The sequence below is a fragment of the Hylobates moloch genome, unplaced genomic scaffold, assembly GCF_009828535.3.
Source record: "Hylobates moloch isolate HMO894 unplaced genomic scaffold, HMol_V3 SCAFFOLD_21, whole genome shotgun sequence".
In the NCBI taxonomy this organism is placed as follows: Eukaryota; Metazoa; Chordata; class Mammalia; order Primates; family Hylobatidae; genus Hylobates; species Hylobates moloch.
Window position 1 is genome coordinate 25,579,238 of NW_026652296.1, and position 22,349 is coordinate 25,601,586.

At 42.4% G+C, this 22,349-nt stretch overlaps 1 protein-coding gene across 2 annotated transcripts in view; it reads right to left on the minus strand.

Moving 5' to 3' along the window:
• Positions 1 to 5,741: 5,741 nt before the first annotated feature.
• The window catches only part of PROCR (protein C receptor), a 43,273-nt gene continuing 26,665 nt past the window's right edge, over positions 5,742 to 22,349 (minus strand). For both annotated transcript variants that reach the window (XR_009211541.1, XM_032142300.2), the window contains one exon: positions 5,742 to 6,010. Coding sequence is in view for 1 of the 2 variants with exons in the window: in XM_032142300.2 (XP_031998191.1) it covers positions 6,000 to 6,010 (11 nt within the window). In the remaining variant the exon portion in view is untranslated. The remainder of the gene's footprint in view (positions 6,011 to 22,349) is intronic.

Genomic DNA, 22,349 nt, shown 5'->3' on the forward strand with positions numbered 1-22,349 from the left:
GGGCAGGGGCCGCGGAGCGGCGCTAGGGAAGGGGTTGCAGAGGCTAAAAGAACAGTTCTAGAGGCAGGGTCCGAAGGGGTGGAACTGGAGGTCGGGGTCTGGGGGCAGCCCTGAGCCGGAGGGGGAAGAGGCTAAATCAGTAATCCTGGAGATAGAACCACTGGATGGCCCTGGGGGAGCATATCCGGGGTTGGGGGTCCGGAACCCTGCGGAGAGGGTCCTAGGGAGTGGCATTGGAGGAGAGGGGGTCTGAGAGGCAGCCTGGGGGAGGAGACTGAGGAGCGGCCCTGGGGTAAAGGCGGGGTTCGAGAGCAAGCTAAAGAAATAGCCCTGGGTCTGAGAGGGTGACTCCGGAGAGGGAGCTCTGAGCGGCTCTCCTGGGCCGGGGCAGTGGGGGAAAGGGGTAGAGAATTGCTGAGGAGCGTTTAAGAGGGGGCGTTCCTGGGAGACATTAGGTGAAGTTGAGGTGAAGCTCAGTCCCTCACCCCTAGAGGGAAAGAGCTCATCCAGCTGGGAAGATCATCTTTCATCCAAAACAACCCATATTTATCAAGCGCTTTCTATTTGTAGGGCTCTGGGCTACTTGGGATACTGAAAGAAAAAAAAAACCCAAAAACAAAAACAAAAAAGAGAAGGCCGATTTCCTGAAGTGCAGAGGTTTACAGCTTGATGAGAAAACATAAACGCAAAGAAAAACAGAATGGCAAACACCACGTGTCAACAAGGATACAGGCGGCTGCTCCAGGGGTCAAGGGAGACCTGATGAGGGGCTGGGGAAGTTAGGAAAAGGTGTAATGGAGGAGGGTGGGACTCTAGCTAGGACCTGAAGGAAAGGCTGGATTTAAACCAGGGGAGGGGAGAGGAGAGGGCATTTCAGGGAGGAAGTTGAGGGTGTACAGGATGTGCCTGAGGCGGCAGATAAGTTTCTCTGGAGCACAGGGTTCCTATAAGAAAGTGTTGGGAAGTGAGGGAAATAGTACAAGACAGTGAATGCTAGGATAATAAATTTGGGTTGTGTTCTGAAGGAAAATGGGGAGAGTGTTCATTAAAGGTTTTGTGTGTGTGTGTGTGTGTGTGTGTGTGTGTATGTGTGTGTTTAAGCAGGATGATGTGTGAAAAATAGTATTTTATGATTACCTGGTAATCTGGAGATGCAAAAAGGGCACAGGCTTTAGCGTCAGACCTATGTTCATATCTTGGCTCTGTTCCATTTTTATAAAATGATGCTAGTATTACTGTATAAGATTGTTTTCAGCATGAGGTGCTTGACACTTAATAGATATTCCATGTTAGTTCCCCTCCCAGTGGAGAGAATAATGACCAGAGGAGGCAGAGACATTGGTTAGGAGACTAGTGTAATAGTCTAGGTATAAGGAAATAAGGCTAACAATAATAATTAACATTTATTGAGTGCCTAATATATACTAGTTACTGGGCTAAGCACTTTCCTGCACGATATTTCATTTAATCTTCGTAGATAAACCCTATGAAATAGATGCTATTATTGCCCCTAATTTAAGATAAAGCAGTGGAAGGCTTTGAATAAGTTTGCCAAACTTGCATGATTCGTAAGTGATAGAGCTGGATCGATTTGACTTCAGAACCCATTTTTTTCTAGGATAGGGGTGAGAAAAGAGACAGATTTAAGAGACAATGGGCATACAAGAAGAGGGGAAGGAGTTTGGAGTGATGGCAAATCGAGAAAGATGGATGGTAGCATCTTCACAGAAATGGAGTCATCATGTGGAGGAACTGGCTTGAAGGAGGTGACAAGGAGCTCGGTTTTAGACTTGCTGAAACTGGGGTGATCACAAGATCTGTGAGATGGGTATGGGAATGAGTTCTCGAAGAGGGTGGAGAATGGATATTTTGGACACCTTCAGGTAAATATGGTAGTTGAAGCTGAAAGCGAAGGGTTGAAGAGAGCAAAAGGCCAAGCGTTCCATCCTGAGACATACATATTCAGAGCCGGAGAAAAGTCAAGCCAAAAGTGAATCTAAATATTGTCCAAAAAGACTGAAGAATCAGGATTATGGAGTATCACCGGAAAGAAGAAGAGAGGTTCAAAGAAAAGGAAGGAGGCCGGGCGCAGTGGCTCACGCTTGTAATCCCAGAACTTTGGGAGGCCGAGGCGGGTGAAACACGAGGTCAGGAGATCGAGACCACGGTGAAACCCCGTCTCTACTAAAAAAAATATATATAAAAAATTAGCCGGGCGTGGTGGCGGGCGCCTGTAGTCCCAGCTACTCGGAGAGGCTGAGGCATGAGAATGGCGTGAACCCGGGAGGCGGAGCTTGCAGTGAGCAGAGATTGCGCCACTGAACTCCAGCCTGGGCGACAGAGCGAGACTCTGTCTCAGAAAAAAAAAGAAAAGGAAGGAGTTGACTGGGCGTGGTGACTCACACCTGTAATCCCAGCATTTTGGGAGGCCAAAGCGGGCGGATTACATGAGTCCAGGAGTTTGAGACCAGCCTGGCCAACATGGTGAAAACCTGTCTCTACAAAAAATACAAAAATTAGCCAGCCATAGTGTTGGACACCTGTAATCCCAGCTACTCAGGAGGCTGAGGTCTGAGAATTGCTTGAACCTGGGAGGCAGAGTTTGCAGAGAGCTGAGATTGCACCACCATACTCCAGCCCAGTGACAGAGTGAGACTCTGTCTAAAAAAAAAAAAAAAAAGAGAGAGAGAGAGAAGGAGTTGACAGTCTCAGGGAAATCAAAGACTGTATTAACACCATTGAGTTGAATAGCTCACAGTCCCGGTAGGGAGATGATAGAGACAAATCATTGTGGTTACATGATGAGTTATGACACGAATGAGAACAAAGTGTTGTGGAAACATTGAGGAAAGAGCAATAAACTGCCAAAGTTGGAAGATTTGGGAGGGGATATATTCCAGAAAGAGGAAATAGTATATTCAAGGAATGAAAGGGAACAGACTGGACTGAGCTCTGTCTTATTCTTCTCCTTTCCTCTAATACCAAATGCTCGTGGAACTGCCAATGATGATATAGCGCTGTGGTGGTCCACCTTGACCAGCTCCCAAGGATGGTGGATGTGAATGGCAGTAGATATTGATGATAAGGAAAGAAGAGGCTGATAGAAGTAAATAGTTGCTTATAAAATGGATCCCTAAGATAGTCCTTAGTAAGAGGACGGTCCAGAGACCGCTGTGAAATCAGTTCAAGAAGAGGTTTAGAAGGTTTCAGAGCAACACCCCAAGATAGAATCACTGGAACTCTGACTTCTCAGCCTTCAGTCACCATTACGAGCATGGGATAAAATGGAAACAGCACTTGACTTAGCGTCAGATACCTGATTCAAGCACTGGCTCTGTCACAGACTTTCGGTGTGCCTTTGAGCAAGTCACTTCATTTATTTGGGCCTTAGTTTCCTCATAAAATGAAATGAATGAACTCTGTCTTCTCCACTTCACTGGAAAGACCACATGAGTGGTCGGAATTCACTTAATGAACTATATGGTAAACTGACCAGCTGCTAGGAAAACCTTTGACATTGATAATCTTAACAAGAAATATTATATTGGGGCTGGCACAGTGGCTCAAACCTGTAATCCCAGCACTTTGGGAGGCTGAGGCAGGTGGATCAACTGAGGTCTGGAGTTCGAGACCAGCCTGGCCAACATAGTGAAACCCCATCTCTACTAAAAATACAAAAATTAGCCAGGCGTGGTGGTGCACACCTGTAATCCCAGCTACTTGGGAGGCTGAGGCAGGAGAATTGCTTGAATCCAGGAGGCAGAGGTTGCAGTGAACCAAGATTGTGCCACTGCACCCTGGCCTGGGCGACAAGAGACTCCGTTTCAAAAAAAAAAAAGAAAAGAAAAGAATTATGATATTGGCTGGGCACAGTTGTTCACACCTGTAATCCTGCCACTTTGGGAGGCCAAGGAGGATGGATCACTTGAGCCCGGGAGTTCAAGACCAGCCTGGGCAACATGGTGAAACTCTGTCTTTACAAAAAATAAAAAAAATTTAGCTGGGAGTAGTGGCACATGCCTGTAGTTCCAGCTACTCAGGAGGCTGAGGAGAGAGAATCACTTGAGACCAGGAGGCAGAGATGACAGTGAGCTGTGATTATGCCACTGCACTCCAGTCCGGGCAACAGAGCTAGACCCTGGCTCAAGAAAAGAAAAAAAAAGAAATGGAGTAGAATCAATATAATATGTACAACCCAAGGGACTGAAGAAATTACTTAGGAAATGAGTGTAGACAGAAAAGCAAAGAGTTCCAATGACTGGATCCTGGGGCAACTCTAATACTTAAAGGTTGGGAAAATGAAGAGGAAATCAGCCAAAGACACTGAGAAGGAAGAGCCGAAAAGAAGAAAACCAGGAAAGTGAGAACTCCCAGAAGCCAAGTGAATAAGGAAGAGAGAGTAATCAACTGTGTCACACAGATCAAATAATGTGAAGATGAATAGATGGTAATTAGATTCACCACCGTGGAGGTTGTTGGTGCTCTTGAGATGTTTGGGTGGAGTGTAGGGGACAAAAATCTGATTGGAGTAGGTTCAAGAGGAATTGAAAATGTTGAGTATACAGGATATAGCTTTTTCAAGGAGTTTTTACTACAAAGAAGAAGGAGAAAATGTGGCAACTGTAGGTGGTAGTGGAGTCAAAACAGACTTTTTGTTTGTTTTTAAGATGGGAAACATAACATTTGTATGTTGATTGAGACTGATCCAGGAGAGAGGGAAAAATTGATGATGCAGGAGAGAGAGGAGAACTGCTGAAGCCATGCCCTTGAGTAAGCATGTATACGAGTGAGGAGCTTAGCTATGAGCTAGGATAATTCCTCTGTAATAAGAGGAAAGAAGAGGACTTTTTAGTAGTACAAATCTGGTACCAGTGTGGAGAAGAGCTTAAAGGGAGAAATCGCGTTTGTTGGTTACTTAATTTTTGTCTAGCTTTATGTTAGATGCTTTCCTCACAAGAGTTCTTTTTTATTTTTACCTGTATTTTTATTTTTTTCCAATCATATTCTTTCTAATTATTTTTATTTTTTTAGAGACAGGATCTCACTCTGTCACTCAGGCTGGAGTGCACTGGCGTGATCATAGCTCACTGCAACCTCAAACTCCTGGGCTCAAGCGATCCTCCCACCTCAGTCTCCTGAGTAGCTATGACTACAGGTACATGCCATCATACCTGACTAATTTTAATTTTTTTTTAAAGATGGGGGTCTCACTATATTGGCCACGCATGGCTAATATAACAGCTATGTAACAGTCACCATGCCTGACTGCAGCAGTTCTCAGTATATGAGGAAAATGGGTTGTGAGGCTGTTGTAATGAGGCAAGAAAAGTTAAGAACTGAACTCAAGCTGCTGAAGATCCAAGATACTGTGCTCTTTATGCTCTGCAAAACTCCCCCACCCTTGCCCCTACCCCCACCAAATTGCATTGGCCTCTCACTGCAGATGTCAGGATGCCATCCATTTGGATAGGAAGAAACTGACACATTGGCTTAACCATAGGGTAGAGTTGCTTGTTTCTTATAAAGGAAAGAAATATTTGAGTGGTCGTAAGAATCTGCAGTACTAGGCAGCTCGTGATGCTGGAGGGCCCTCACCCTGAAGCCAGGCAAATTTACCCAAAAGATAAAGACATAAAAAGAAAATACAGGAACAAAGAAGACTGACATTCTTTATTTTTTATTTTATTTTATTTATTTATTTATTTGAGACAGAGTTTCGCTCTTGTTGCCCAGGCTGGAGTGCAATGGTGCGATCTTGGCTCACTGCAACCCCTGCCTCCCAGGTTCAAGTGATTCTCCGGCCTCGGCCTCCCGAGTAGCTACGACTACAGACATGCACCACCACGTCTGGCTAATTTTGTATTTTTAGTAGAGACGGGGTTTTTACATGTTGGTCATGCTGGTCTCGAACTCCCGACCTCAAGTTATCCTACTGCCTCAGCCTCCCAAAGTGCTGGGATTACAGGAGTGAGCCACTGCATCCGGCCAGAGTGACATTCTTAGTAGAGATCTGAAAGGAAATATAAATGAGAGGGTGGCTGGAGAGCACAGTCCAGCTTAGGAAGTCTCCTTGACCTCTCTCCTCCTTCCTCTGAATTCCTGTTGCAGCAGCTAACAGTCAATGAAAAGCAATTTATCTACATCAGATCACTTAATCTTCACCACTGTCCTGTGAAGTGGATTCTAAGGAAAGGGTGAGAGAAGTGATTTACCCCACAACACACCTAGAAAACAGCAAAACCAGGAGTAGAACCCAAGTATCGGACACTAAATTCATGTCCTTAACCCTTGGTGCCTTTGTTCATTCATTAATTACCTCAAAAATTCTGTAAACATTACTCAGAAGCCACTCTGTGGAAGGTACTGGGGCAAGTGAGACAGTCTTCAGGTTAAAAAAAAAAAAAAAAAAGCTAAGACTTGTGCACATGAAAAGCGTGACAACCACAAAACATTATAGCATTCTATAGGATTTCAGAGGGGAGCGAGGTCACTCTGGCTGGGGATATCAGGGAGATCAAGGAAGGTTTCCAAAAGAAAGTAGCATTTGAGATGAGTCTATATAAATGAGTTCATGTCCTTTGTAGGGACATGGATGAAGCTGGAAACCATCATTCTCAGCAAACTATCGCAAAGACAAAAAACCAAACACCACATGTTCTCACTCATAGGTGGGAATTGAACAATGAGAACACATGGACACAGGAAGGGGAACATCACACACCGGGGACTGTTGTGGAGTGGGGGGAGGGGGGAGGGATAGCATTAGGAGATACACCTAATGCTAAATGACGAGTTAATGGGTGCAGCACACCAACATGGCACATGTATACATATGTAACAAACCTGCACGTTGTGCACATGTACCCTAAAACTTAAAGTATAATAATAATTAAAAAACTGGTAATATTTTAAAAGCTAATAGTTTTATATACAATATACATGGAACATTACCACACATGTGTTCAAAAGTTATAAGCAATGGAAGACTGTGTGAAGTTTTAATTGGCAGAAAATGGGGGGTAAAAGGCCAGGCGCTGTGGCTCACGCCCGTAATCCCAGCACCTTTGGGAGGCAGGTGGATCACTTGAGGTCAGGAGTTTGAGACCAGCCTGACCAACATGGGTGAAATCCTGTTTATACTAAAAACACAAAAAAATTAGCCTGGCTTGGTGGCGCGTGCCTGTAATCCCAGCTACTCGGGAGGCCGAGGCAGGAGAATCTCTTGAACCCAGAAAACAGAGGTGGCAGTTAGCTGAGATGGTGCCACTGCACTTCAGCCTGGGCTACAGAGTGAGACTCCATCTCAAAAAAAAGAAAAAAAAAAAGAAAGAAAAATAGGAGGTAAAGGCCTGGAGGAAGGAAAAAGTCTGATTGTTCGGGATCTAGAGAAGGTCCCAGTCCAGTCCCCCGACTCAGTCTCAGTGTCCGGCCCCAAATGACTTGAGAGTATTTCTCACTTAGGTTTCTCCCTTAAAAGCATATTCAAACCAATGCATACAATGGGACACTATGCAGCCTTTTTTAATTTTTTTTTTTTCTTTTTAGACGGAGTTTCGCTCTCTTGCCCAGGCTGGAGTGCAGTGGCATGATCTCGGCTCACTGCAACCTCCACCTCCCGGGTTCACGCCGTTCTCCTGCCTCAGCCTCTGGAGTAGCTGGGACTATAGGCGCCCGCCACCACGCCTGGCTAATTTTTTGTATTTTTTTAGTAGAAACAGGGTTTCACCGTGTTAGCCAGGATGGTCTCGATCTCCTGACCTCGTGATCCTCCCGCCTCGGCCTCCCAAAGTGCTGGGATTACAGGCGTGAGCCACCACGCCCGGCCCAATGCAGCCATTTTTTAAAATGAGGAAGTACTTACGAATTTATGAATAATTAGGACATTATTTCCAAAATGTAATATTAAGTGGTAAAAAAAAAGGCAAAGGTGCAAAATCCTGGGTATTGTAGGCTACTATTTGTGTAATAATCGGAAAAAAGAATACATGTGTGTGCATGCACTTGCTCATTTACACATAAAATAGGGACAGATACCCAAGGAACTGATAATAGTGCTTACTTCCTGGAAGGAAGCTTAAGTGGTTTGAGGACAGGGTGAGAAGGCGATTTTTTTTTTTTTTTTTTTTTTTTTGAGAAGGAGTCACGCTCTGTCACCCAGGCTGGAGTGCAGTGGCACAATCTCGGCTCACCGCAACCTCTGCCTCCTGGGTTGGAGCGATTCTCTTGCCTCAGCCTCCGAAGTAGCTAGGACTACAGGCGAACACCACAAAGCCCAGCTATTTTTTGTATTTTTAGTGGAGACAGTGTTTCACCATGTCGGGCAGGCTGGTCTCGAACTCCTGGCCTCATGTGATCCGCCTGCCTTGGCCTCCCAAAGGTGCTGGGATTACAGGTAGGAGCCACTGTGCCTGGCTGGAAGGAGATTTTTCTCACTGTGTACCTTTTTGTATCTTTTGACTTTTTAATCATGTGGATATAATATCTCTTCAAAAAATAAGTACAAGCTGAGCTTTTTTTCCCTTTAGTATTGTATGTTCTCCAAATGAACAAGCTAAGCTTCTAAAAAAAAAGTGTAATAGCCTCTAAAGGCCACTCCCTGAAAAGAGGGCTTATATTGCAAAATACTGGTATACAGTGAAAGCAATAACAGTTCACTTAGGTTTCAAAAATTCAGGCCTTCATCTGCATGGCCAAAAAAAAAGCAGAAATAAAGCAACAAAATATAAACAAGGTAAAATATTTATTATTAATTTTTTTTTAACATAAAACATCTCTTATAAACCAAAAAGAAAAAGACCTATGACCCAATTCAATAATGGCGAAGGACTGAATGGGCTTCATGCAAACAGAAATATAAATGGACTCTTTTTTTTTTTTTTTTTTTTTTTGAGACAGTCTCGCTCCGTTGCCCAGGATGGAGTGCAGTGGCACGATCTTAGCTCACTGCAACCTCTGCTTCCTTGGTTCAAGCGATTCTTATGTCTCAGCCTCCCGAGTAGCTGGGACTACAGGCAATGCCACCACACCTGACTAATTTTTTTATGTTTTTTGTAGAGACGCAGTTTTACCATGTTGGCCAGGCTGATCTGGAACTCTTGGCCTCAAGTGATCCATCTGCCTCGGCCTCCCAAAGTGCTGGAATTATGGGCGTGAGCCACTGTGCCTGGCCTGAACAGACTCCTGTAATAATTTTTTAAATGACCAACCTTGTTTGTAATTAAAGAAAGGCAAATTAAGACAATCAGCCACTGCTTTCTTAACGTTATCAGACTGCAAATACCAAAAGGTTGGATACTACAAAGTGTTAAAGAGGGCATGATAAAACAGATACTCCTCCGTACTGTTGGAAGAGATACAAACTGGTATACCGTCTTCGGGTCTCCAACTGGCAATGCCTGTCAACCTTGAAAATGAGCATACCTTTGACCATCAATTCTAATTCTGAGAATTTATCCTAGATAGATATCCTTGCATAGGTGCAAACACAAATGTAGAAAATTATTCAATTGCCACATTCTTTGTAATTACAAAACATCAAAATCAACCTAAGTACTTTCCAGTTGGGGAAATTGCTACATCTAAACTGAGGAACACACTGGGAAGAAGTTGAAAATGGTGTGGCTGTGTATTACTGTGATGACAAGACCTTGATTTAGCCCCTCATTATCTCTTACTTGGACTGCAGTAGTAACTTCCCAGCAGGTCTCCCTGCCTTCATCTTGCCCTCTTGCAGGACCTGCTACATAATTTGCAGGGCCCAGTGCAAAAATGAAAACGCACGTCTCCTTGTTAAAAAAAAAATAAGAACTTCAAAATGATGACAGCAGAGCATTAAAACAAGCGTTAGGGCCCTTCTAAGAGGGGGGCCCTGTGTGACTACAGAGGTCACAAGCCCATGAAGCAGGTCTTGACCCTTGAGTGTCACTTGGACACTGGCTGCCCATGTGACATGCTGCGTCCTCTGCCTGAAACATCCTTCCACCGCCATCTCTTTTTCTCTGTGATGTACTACACTCCTGTCAATAAATAACTCTAATGTGACCTCCTTTGGGAAGTTTTCCCAAAGTCTTACAAAGTTCTTACTCAAGTCACTCTTTCTTCAGTACTCCCCCAGCTCTTGCACATAGTTTTATAAACTCTTTATCACAGCGTTGTTTTGTTTTTTCTTGAAACAGAGTTTCACTCTTGTAACCCAGGCTGGAGTGCACTGGCATGATCTCGGCTCACTACAACCTCCGCCTCCTAGGTTCAAGCAATTCTCCTGCCCTCAGTCTCCCGAGTAGCTGCGATTACAGTTGTGCGCCACCACACCCAGCTAATTTTTTTATATTTTTAGTAGAGATGGGGTTTCACCATGTTGGCCAGGCTGGTCTCAAACTCTTGATCTCAGGTGATCCTCCTGCCTCAGCCTCCCAAAGTGCTGGGATTACAGGTGTGAGCCACCATGCCCAGCTGATCACAATGTTTTTATAATTATTTGTTTAAAAGTTTCTCTCCTAGAGTTTCTGCAGGGCTTGGCCTATGGATTATGCTTTGTTTGTTTTTTGGGTAACTCTGGCACCTCATACATTACCTAGCACATGGGAGTTGAGAGAATGAATCAGCTGGAGTGGATGTATTTGGATGGGTGTGTTAAAAAATCAGCCATATATTGCTTCACAGTTACACCTCATCTTCAGGTTGTTAAATCTGACTGGATTCTTAATTTCATAGAGGCCAGCAGGTCCTGATGACTGGTTCTTCATTCCAGGAGCCATGGGATAGTATCAGACAGTCCTTTGAAGGGGTGGGAGATACCTGGACCTGAAAATTTTGGAGGCTTCCGCAAGCCATTTACACCTATCTCTGAATCTCCTTATACATTTCACGCTTTTAAAATGGAGGTCGAATCTCATTAGGGCCCACTGGCCCCATCAATCAGTGCCAAGTTCCAGGAACCCAGTAATTTCAGATTGCCCCCAATCCTTTGCAACACTGGTTTTCAAATGGGATATGCAATAGCCGTAAAGTACATGAAGACTTGGTAAGGGGTACTCATGCATGGATATCTTTAAGGAAATTCATTTCCAGATCCTCAACTTCCAGATGTACTCCACCTGAGAAAGTTCCTGGGGTTGAGGCTCCAAGCTGACTTTTTCTTCATAATTGTAGTTCTGCTAGTCTTCATAAGAAAGGCCAGGCATGGTGGCTCACGCCTGTAATCCCAGCACTTTGGGAGGCTGAGGTGGGCGGATCACCTGAGGTCAGGAGTTCAAGACCAGCCTGGCCAACATGGTGAAACCCCGCCTCTACTAAAAATACAAAAATTAGGCATGGTGGCGCGTGCCAGTAATTGCAGCTACTGGGGAGGCTGAGGCAGGAGAATCGCTTGCACCCTGGAGGTGGAGTTTGCAGTGAGCCGAGATCACACCATTGCTCTCTAGCCTGGGCAACAGAGTGAGACTCCATCTCAGAAAAAAAAAAAAAGAAAAAAAGAAAAGAAAGAAAGGCATATATCTGGCCCACCCTGAATGATACATTGCATGGGGCAATAAAAAAAAAGCTCAGGATCAGGAGAGTTAAAAATACAAGATTCAGAAAATATCCTTCAATTATCTTTTAAAAATATGTATATATTTTTGTTTGTTTGTTTTGAGACAGGGTCTCGCTCTGTCGCCCAGGCTGGAGTGCAGTGGTATAACCGTAGCTTACTGCAGACTTGATCTCCTGAGTTTAAGTGATCCTCCCGCCTCAGCCTCCCAAGTAGCTGAGACTACAGGTGGGTGCCACCACATCCACCTCATTTTTAAAATTTTTTTCATAGAGACGAGGTCATACTATGTTGCCCAGGCTGGTCCTGAATTCCTAAGCTCAAACAATTCTCCCATCTTGGCCTCCCAAAGTGCTGATATTACAGGTGTGAGCCACTGTACTTGGTCTAATTTTTTTTTAATTTTACTTCATTTATTTATTTTCTTAGAGATGGGGTCTTGCTCTGTTGCCCAGATAGGAGTATAGTGGCATAATTATAGCTCACTGCAGCCTTGAACTCCTGGGCTCAAGCAATTCTCCCACCTCAGCCTCCCAAATAGCTCCCAAATAGCTAGGACTACAGGCACACACCACCACACCTGGCTAATTTTTAAATTTTTGTAGAGATGGAGTTTCACTATGTTGCCCAGGTTGGTCTCAAACTCCTGGGCTCCAGTGATCCTCCAGACTCAGCCTCCCAAAACATTTGGATTACAGGCTTGAGCCGCTGTGCCCAGCTGACATTATTTATCAAAATTATTTTAAGTGGTACGTGAGCAAAAGACTATGAAGACCACTGGTTCAAGACCATAGGCTATGGTGGCCTTTAGGAGGTTTTCTAGGAAGTAGTGGCCTAGTCTTCTCCACCTCTAGTCCTCTGAAACTGAATCTCAGTTTCACTAGGCAGACCAAAAAAATCATTGTAGACCAAGAAAATCATTGCAGACCAAGAAAGTCATTGCACTTGACTTCTTTGTAATTACCAGCATGGTTGACCAGTCTCCTTTTTGAAGTACACTTCCCCTGACTTTGGCATCATTGCACATTCCTGATTTTCCCCTCCTTGGCCCCTTGTCCTAAGTTTTTGCTAGCTCCATCTCTTCCAGTTGACCTTTTAAATTCTGGAGTTCCTCAGGGAAGTTATAAGCCTTCTATTATTATTATTCTTTCTATTATTTTCTAAGAAATGTCATCCATGACCACAGTTTCAAATACAATCTGTATCCCAACAACTCCCAACTTTCTATTTCTAGCATAGACCTTGCTCCCAAACTCCTAAATCCAATTGCTTATTCCACATCTATACCTTAATGTCTCATAGGATTCCCAAACTGCAAAAAGCCAAAGCCAAGTTAATATTCTTTCCATTCAAAATGGCTTCCTCCTCTGGGCTTCCCCTACTTAGTAATAGTGCTCTATCTGCCCAGTTGTTCATGCCAGAGACCTGGAAGGCATTCTTGATATCTCTTTAACCTCCCCCATAGCCAACCAATAATTTATTCCTATGAATTCTACTTCATGTAAGATTTCCCTAAGTCTCCAGACCAGGCTACATACCCTTATTCTATACCCTCATATAGCACCTTGTACTTCATAGTATTTATTCAAATTGTAATCAAGTAATTATTTTGAGTAATTCTATCTCCCCCTCCACACCATAAGCTCCATGAACACAAGGACAACACCTGCTTATTTCTGGCATATAGTAGGCTCTCAATGAATATTTGTTTATTTATTTATTTTTGGGGGATGGAGTCTTGCTCTATCACCCAGGCTGGAGTGCAGTGGTGCTATCTCGGCTCACTACAGCCTCCGCCTCCTGGATTCAAGCAATTCTCCTGCCTCAGCCTCCCGAGTAGCTGGGATTACAGGTGCGCGCCACCATGCCTGGCTAATTTTAGTATTTTTAGAGGTGGGGTTTCACCATGTTGGCCAGGCTGGTCTTGAACTCCTGGCCTCAAGTGATCCACCTGCCTCGGCCTTCCAAAGTGCTGGGATTACAGGCGTAAGCCACCGCACCTGGCTGAATATTTGCTAAATGAACAAATGTAAGCACTATTTGTAGTGTTGTGTAGTCTTTGCAGTGTTGCATAGTGTTCTGCTGTGTGTTTTTGTGATTTAAAAACCTATTGCTATGTTCACAGTAGGGGGCAGCAGAGTACGCGGATACTGAGAGAGTCCAGTACTCAGTATTAAAAGGGCAACTCAGATAAATCGCTTAACCTTTCTGAGACTATTTCCTTCTCTGGAAGTCAGGGTTAATTCTCCTTCCCTTGGATCAAAAGAGATAAGCAGATGTAAAAGGGCTTCACTGCAGGACAAACAGGAGAGAATGTGATTAGAGTCAGTTAAGATAAATATTTGTTGAATAAATGGAGACAGAGGAAGAGGATTTTGGCTATACGACTGTGGAACAGATTGCAGTAGGGAGTTGACAGATTCCAAAGAGAGAAAATGAAAGCTCCAGGAAGAGACTGGCCTATGCCCAGAGCCAGCGCTGTGAAGTCAGCACAGGATGTCCTTGGCATGCTCTCATCTCTGCTCCCTGATCATTGCCCTTCACCTCTACCTCTGGCCTCTAGTTTCGCATCGCTGTGCTGCTGGCTTTTCCTTCCCTTCTCTCCCATCAAAGCACATCTGTCCTATGTCCTGGCCACTCCAAGGCCTGCTCACTGCCATCCACAGTGACAGCCAGTTAACCCAATAAATGGATTATCATTAAAGTGCCCAGGGCAGGTAGTGTATTATTTTACCTCAATAACAGGAATTGGACCTTCTTGAGACAGAAGGAATAACTTACTCAAAAATTATAAGTTTCAAATAATAATAAAGTTTAGGTTTTGTGGAAGGAGAGGAAATGGAAGGTTAACAGAGATGAAGACAGTCCTAACTTGGCCGGGTGTGGTGGCTCACACCTGTAATCCCAGCACTTTGGGAGGCCAAGGCAGGCGGATCACCTGAGGTCAGGAGTTTGAGACCAGCCTGACCAACATGGAGAAACCCCGTCTCTACTAAAAATATGAAAATTAGCCAGGTGTGGTGGTGAGCGCCTGTAGTCTCAGCTACTCGCGAGGCTGAGGCCAGAGAATCACTTGAACTTGGGAGGCAGAGGTTGCAGTGAGCCGAGATCACACCACTGTACTCCAGCCTGGGCAACAGAGTGAGACTCCATCTCAAAACAAACAAACAAACAAACAAAAAAAACAGTCCTAACTAAGTTCAGGCTCAAGAAAGAATAATTGTACAAATACAAAATCTGTGAGATGTGACTTGCTAGTAATATGAGGGGAAAAAGCTTTTAAAAATGTTCATATATATATATATATATATATATATATACACACACACATACACATAATAGATATGCATACATATAATTTAATTGTAATTTACATTCAGTAAAATTTACATTTTGGTGTAGAGTTCTGTGAGTTTTGACAAATGCAAATAATTATGTAAACACCACCACACACAAACAAAAAAATAAAAGTTAATCACCTTCCCAAATTCCCTTTTGTTACCCCTTTGTGGTCAAAGCCTTCCCTACCCTTAAGCCCTGGCAACACTGATATGTTCTCTTGTCCTATAGTTTTTTCTTTTCCAGACTGTCGTATAAAATGGAACCATACAATATGTCATATTCTGAATTTGGCTTCTTTCACTTGGCATAATGGATTTAAGATTCATCCATGTTGTTGCATGTATCAATAGTTAATTCCTTTTCATTGCTGAGTAGTATTCTATTGTATGGATATACCACAGTTTGTTACTCCACTTCCCAGTTGAGGAATATTAGGTTGTTTCTAGTTTTGGCAATTATGAATAAAGCTTCTGTAAACATTCACATACAGGTTTTGGTGTGAACATAAATTTTCATTTTACTTGGGCTAATTTCTAGGAGGGATTGTTGGAGCCTATGGTAAGTGTGTGTTTAACTTCATAAGAAACCTAGAGGGGCTGTATCATTTTGTATTCCCACCAGCAATATGTGAGAGTGGCAGTTGTTCTGCCTTCTCACCAACAATTGGTATTGTCAGGGATTTTTTTCAATTTCAATAAATGTATAGACATACCTTACTGTGGTTTTAATTTGCAATTCCCTACCAACAAATGATGTTGAGTATATTTTCAAATATTTATTTGCCATCCATATATCTTCTCTGGTGAGATGCCTGTTCAAAACTTTTGCCTTTTTAAAAAATTGTTTGTTTTCTTATTTCTGAGTTTTGAGAGGTTTTTTTTTTTTTTTTTTTTTTTTTTTTGGGACAGAGTCTCGCACTGTTGCCCAGGCTGGACTGCAGTGACGCCATCTTGGCTCACTGCAACCTCCGCCTCCTGGGTTCAAGTGGTTGTCCTGCCTCATTCTCCTGAGTAGCTGGGATTACAGGTGCCCGCCACCATGCCTGGCTAATTTTTTTGTATTTTTAGTAGAGACGAGGTTTCACTATGTTGGCCAGGCTGGTCTTGAACTCCTGACCTCATGATCCACCTGCCTCAGCCTCCCAAAGGGCTGGGATTACAGGCATGAGCCACCACGCCCTGCTGAGGGTTCTTTATAAATTCTAGGCCAGGCATAGTGGCTCATGCCTGTAGTCCTAGTGCTTTGGGAGGCTGAGCAGGAGGATCACTTGAGGTCAGAAGTTTGAGACCAGCCTGGGCAACATACAAAAATCCTGTCTCTACCAAAAATAAAATAAAATAAAAATTTAAAAAGATGTTAAAAAATAAATTCTGGATTCAAGTCCTTTGTTAGAAATGTGATTTGCAGTCAAGTGCGGTGGCTCACAGCTGTAATCCCAGCACTTTGGGAGGCTGGGGTGGGGGGGATCACCTGAGGTCAGGAGTTCAAGACCAGCCTGACCAACACGGTGAAACCCCATCTCTACTAAAAATACAAAAATTAGCCACGTGTGGTGGCGGGCACCTGTAATTTCAGCTACTGGGGAGGCTGAGGCAGGAGAATCACTTGAACCCAGGAGGCAGAGGTTGCAGTGAGCCGAAATTGTGCCACTGCACTCCAGCCTGGGCGACAAGAGTGAGAAAAAAAAAAAAAGAAATGTGATTTGCAAATATTTTCTCTGAGGTTGTTGCTTGTCAATGCCTTTTGACGAAAAAAAATTAGCTTTGATGAAATCTAATTTATTAAATTTTCCTTGTATGAATTGTGCTTTAATGTTGCATCTAAGAACTCTGCCTAACCCAAAGTGACAAAGGTTTTTCTCCTATGCTTTTTTCTAAAAGTTTCATGAGTTTATATTTAGGTATATGATCCATTTCAACTAAATTTTTTAAATAGAAGGTATGTGGTATAGGTCAAGGTTTACATTTTTGCATATGAATGTCCCATTATTCCAGCATCATTTCTTTTTTTTTTTTTTTTTTTGAGATGGAGTCTTGCTTCGTTGTCCAGGCTGGAGTGTGATGGCGCCATCTCGGCTCACTGCAACTTCCGCCTCCTGGGTTCAAACAATTCTCCTGCCTCAGCCTCCAGAGTAGCTGGGATTACAAGCATGCGCTACCATGCCCGGCTAATTTTTGTGTTTTTAGTAGAGACAGCTTCACCATGTTAGCCAGGCTGGTTTCGAACTCCTGACCTGAGGTAATCCGCCCACCTCGGCCTCCCAAAGTGCTGGGATTACAGGCGCGAGCCACCGCACCCAGCCCATCCAGCATCATTTCTTAAAAAGAAAACCTTTCTCCATTGAACTGCCTTTGCACCTTTGTAAAAAAATCAATAGGCCATTTTGGTGTCACTGTGTTTCTGGACTCTATTCTACTGATCTATGTGTCTATCCTCTTGCCGAGACTATAGTTCTTTATTAGTGTAGAAGTATAGTATGTCTTGAAATCAGATCGTGTGAGTTCTCCAATGTTGTTCTACCTTTCCAAAATTGTTTTAGCTTTCCAGTTCCTTTGCCTTTCTGTGTAAATTTTAGAATCAACCTGTTGATATCTACAAAAAAAATCCTGCTAGAATTTTTATCGGGATTGTGTGAATCTTTATATCAACTGGGGAAGAGCTGACATCTCAACAAAATTGAGCCTTCCAGTCAGTAAACATGTTATATCTCTCCATTTATTTAGCTTTTCCTTTATTTATTTCATCAGTGTTTTGTAGTTTTCAGCATAAAGATTCTGCACATATTTTGTTAAATTTATCCTTAAAGTATTTCACTATTTTGAAGCTACTGTAAATGATGTTTAATTTTGTTTTCCAATTGCTTCATTACCGGTATATAGAAATACAGTTTTTTTAAAATATTATGACTGTGTCCCATGACTTTGCTAAACTCATTAATTAGTTCTGTAAGCCTATTCACAGATTTAATAGGATTTTCTACATAGAACATCATGTTAGCTACTAACAGGGATAATTTTATTTCTTTATTTCCAATCCTTACGGTTTTCTTTTTTTTTCTTTCTTTCCTCTTACCTTTTTGCACTGGTTAGAACTTTTTGGATGATGTTGAATAAAAGCGTTGAGAGTGAACATCTTTGCCATGTTCCCAATCTTAGGGAGAAAATATTCAGTTTTTCACCATTAAGTATGATGCTCATTTTGTGTGTGTGTATATATATATGTACATATGTATGTATATATATGTACATATATATGTGTGTATATATCCATATATATATATTTAGAGTTTTGCTCTTGTTGGCTGGAGTGTAATGGCGTGATCTTGGTGCACCGCAACCTCCACCTCCCAGGTTCAAGCAATTCTCCTGCCTCAGCCTCCCAAGTAGCCGGGATTACAGGCATGCACCACCACACCTGGCTAATTTTGTATTTTTAGTGAAGATGGGGTTTCTCCATGTTGGTAAGGTTGGTCTTGAACTCTCGACCTCAGGTGATCAGCCCGCCTTGGCCTCCCAAAGTGCTGGGATTATAGGCATGAGCCACCGCGCCCGGCCAGTATATATATATATTTTTTAGCTCAACGAAGTTTAATCTAAAACTAGAGAAGTTTCCTTCTCTAGTTTGTGAGAGATTTTTTTTTTAATCATGAATGGGTTTTAAATTTTGTTAATGCATTTTCTTCATCAATTAGGATTATCATGTGTTTTTTTCTTCCTTAGTCTGCTAATATAGTGAATTATGCTCATTTATTAATTATTATTATTATTATTGAGATGGAGTCTTGCTCTGTCCCCCAAGCTGGAGTGCAGTGGTGCGATCTCACCTCACTGCAACCTCCACCTCCCGGGTTCAAGCAATTCTCCTGCCTCAGCCTCCCAAGCAGCTGGGACTACCAGCGCACACCACCACGTCCGGCTAATTTTTGTATTTTTAGTAGAGACGGGGTTTCACCATGTTGGCCAGGCTGGTCTCAAACTCCTGACCTCAGGTGATCTGCCCGCTTCACCCTCCCAAAGTGCTGGGATTACAGGCATGAGCCACCAATGCCTGGCTATTTTTGAATGTTACAGCAGCATTAAATTACCTGGGATAAACTCCACATAGTAGTGAAGTATAATTTTTTAAATATATATATATATATATATTTCTGGATTCTATTTGCTAATAGTTTATAGTTTGTTGAAGTTTTGGGGTATATGTTCATGTGAAGTATTGTTCTATAGTTTTCTTGTTATCTTTTTCAAATTTTGGCATTGGGACCATGCTGGCCTCATAAAATGAGCTAAGTTTTTTTGATTTTTCTGGAAGAGTTTGTGTGGAATTGATACTATTTCTTTCTTTAACGTTTGGTAGAATTTCCCAGTGAAACCATCTGGGGGCCAGGCATGATGGCTCATCCCTGTAATCCCAGCACTTTGGGAAGCCAACGCAGGCGGATTGCTTGAGCCAGGAGTTCGAGACCAGCCTGGGCAACATGGTGAAAACCCATCTCTACTAAAAATACAAAAAAAAATTAGCTGGGTGTGGAAGTCTTGGCTGCAGTGAGCTGTGATTGCACCACTGTACTCCAGCCTGAATAACAGGAGTGAGTCCCTGCCAAAAGGAAAAGAAAGAAAAGGAAAGAAAAGAAAAGAGAAAAGGAAAGAAAAGAGAGAAGGAAGGAAGGAAGGAAGGAGGGAGGGAGGAAAGGAAGGAAGGAGGGGAGGAAAGGAAGGAAGGAAGGAAGGAAGGAAGGAAGGAAGGAAGGAAGGAAGGAAGGAAGGAAAAGAAACCATCTGGGCCTGGAGTTTTCTTCTCTACATTGGAAGGTTTTAAACTATGAATTCAATTTTCTTTAGTACATTTAGGACTATTTCTCTTATCTATTTCTTCTGGACTGAGTTTAGGTAATTTGTGTCTTTCAAGAAATTGGTCCATTTCATCTAAGTTGTCAAATTTATGAGCATAGAGTTGTTTGTAATATTCTCTTATTATCCTTTTAATATCTGGAGGGTCTGAAGTGACATCCCCTCTTTCATTCTTGATATTAGTAATTTATGTCTTCTCTCTTTCTTTTCCTTGGTAAGTCTGTCAAAAAGTTTATGAATTCTGTACACCTTTTCAAAGCTTTTGGTTTTATTGATTGTTCTCTATTTTTTTCTGTTTTCAATTTCATTGAATTCTGCTTTTCTAATTTCTTTTTCTTCTGCTTGATTTAGGTTTAATTTTTTCTTTCTCTCGTTTCTTAAGGTAGAAGCTTAGAGTATGATTTGAGGCTTTTCTTTTTTCTATTATAGGCATGTAAAGCTATAAATGTTCCTGTACACACTGCTTTAGCTGCAACCCATAAATTTTGATATGTTTTGTTTTGATGTTCAGTCAGTTCAAATATTTTCTGATTTACTTTAAGATTTTCTCTCTGACCCATGGGTTATTTAGAAGTATATTAACAATTTCCAAATATTTGAGAGTTTTCTTTTTTTCTTTTTTCTTTTTTTTTTTTTTTTTTTTTTTGAGACAGACTCTTGTTCTGTTACCCAGGCTGGAGTGCAGTGGTGTGATCTCGGCTCACTGCAACCTCCACCTCCTGGGTTCAAGCAATTCTCCTGCCTTAGCCTCCTGAGTAGTTGAGATTACAGGCACACACTATCACGCCCAAGAGTTCGTCTAAAAAGAAAAACAATAATAAATTAAAGTTATGTTTATACTATATTATAGTCTAATAAATGTGCAATAACATTATGTCTAATAACATTAGACATTGCGTACAATGTTATGCAATGACATTATGTCTAAAATGTAAATACCTTAGTTAAAAAGTACTTTGTTGCTTAAAAATGCAAACAATCGTCAGAGCCTTCCGTGAGTCATCATCTTTTTTCTGGGGGAGGTTCTCGCCTCAGTGTTGGTGTTTACTGACTAATAAGGGTGGTGCTTGCTGAAGATTGGAGTGGCTGTGGCAATTTCTTAAAATAAGACAACAATAAAGTTTTGCATATCATTTGACTCTTCCTTCCACAAAATATTTCTCTGTAGCATGTGATGGTGTTTGATAGCATTTTACCCACAGTAGAACTTCTTTCAAAAGTGGAGTCAATCCTCTCAATTCTGGCTGCTTCTTTATCAACTAAGTTTATGTAATATTCTAAATCCTTTGTTGTCATTTCAACAATGTTTACAGTATCTTCAACAAGAGTAGATTCTATCTTGACAAACCAATTTCTTTGCTCATCCAGAAGAAGCAACTCCTCATTAATTAAAGTCTTATCATGAGATTACATAATTCAGTCACATTTGCAGGCTTCACTTTTAATTCTAGTTATCTTGCTATTTCCACTACATCAGCAGTTCCTTCCTCCACTGAAGATTTGAACCTCTCAAAGTCATTCATGAGGGTTGGAATCAACTTCCTCCAAATTTCTGTTAATGTTTATATTTTTAACCTCCTCCTGTGAATCACAACTGTTCTTAATGACATTTAGAATGGTGAATCATTTCCAGAAGGCTTTTTGTTTACTTTGCCCAGATCAATCAGAGAAATCACTATCTATGGCAGCTCTAGCCTATGAAATGTTGTTTTTTTTTTTTGAGACAGAGTCTCACTATGTTGCCCAGGCTGGAGTGCAGTGGCGTGATCTCGGCTCACTGCAACCTCTGACTCCCAGGTTCAAGTGATTCTCCTGTTCAGCCTCCCAAGTAGCTGGGACTACAGGCGCCCGCCACCATGTCCGGCCAATTTCTGCATTTTTATTAGAAACAGGGTTTCGCTATGCTGGCCAGGCTGCTCTTGAACTCCTGACTCTGTGATCTGCCCACCTCAGCCTCTCAAAGTGCTGGGATTACAGGCGTGAGCCACTGCACCCGGCCTGTATTTCTTAAATAAGACTTGAAAATCGAAGTTACTCCTTGATCCATGGACTGCAGAATGAATGATGTGTTAGCAAGCATGAAAACAACCTTAATCTCCTTGTACATCTCCATCAGGGCTCTTGGGTGACCACGTGCATTGCCAATGAGCAGTAATATTTTGAAAGGAATCTTTTTTCTTGAGCAGTAGGTCTCAACAGTGGGCTTAAAATATCCAGTAAACCATGCTGTCAGATGACAGATATGCTGTCATCCAGGCTTTGTTTTTCCATTTATGGAGCATAGGCAGAGAATTCACGTCATTCTTAATGGCCCTAGGATTTTCATAATGGTACATAGACATTGGCTTCAACTTCAAATCACCAGCTGCATTATCCCCTAATAAGAGAGTTAGCCTGTCCTTTGAAGCTTTGAATCCAGGCAATGAGTTATCTCTAGCTATAAAAGTCCTAGATGGCTGGCTGGGTGCAGTGGCTCATGCCTGTAATCCCAGCACTTTGGGAGCATGAGGCAGGCAGATCATGAGGTCAGGAGTTCGAGACCAGCCTGGTCAGCATGGTGAAACTCCATCTCTACTAAAAACACAAAAAATTAGGCAGGCATGGTGGTGTACACCTGTAGTCCTAACTAC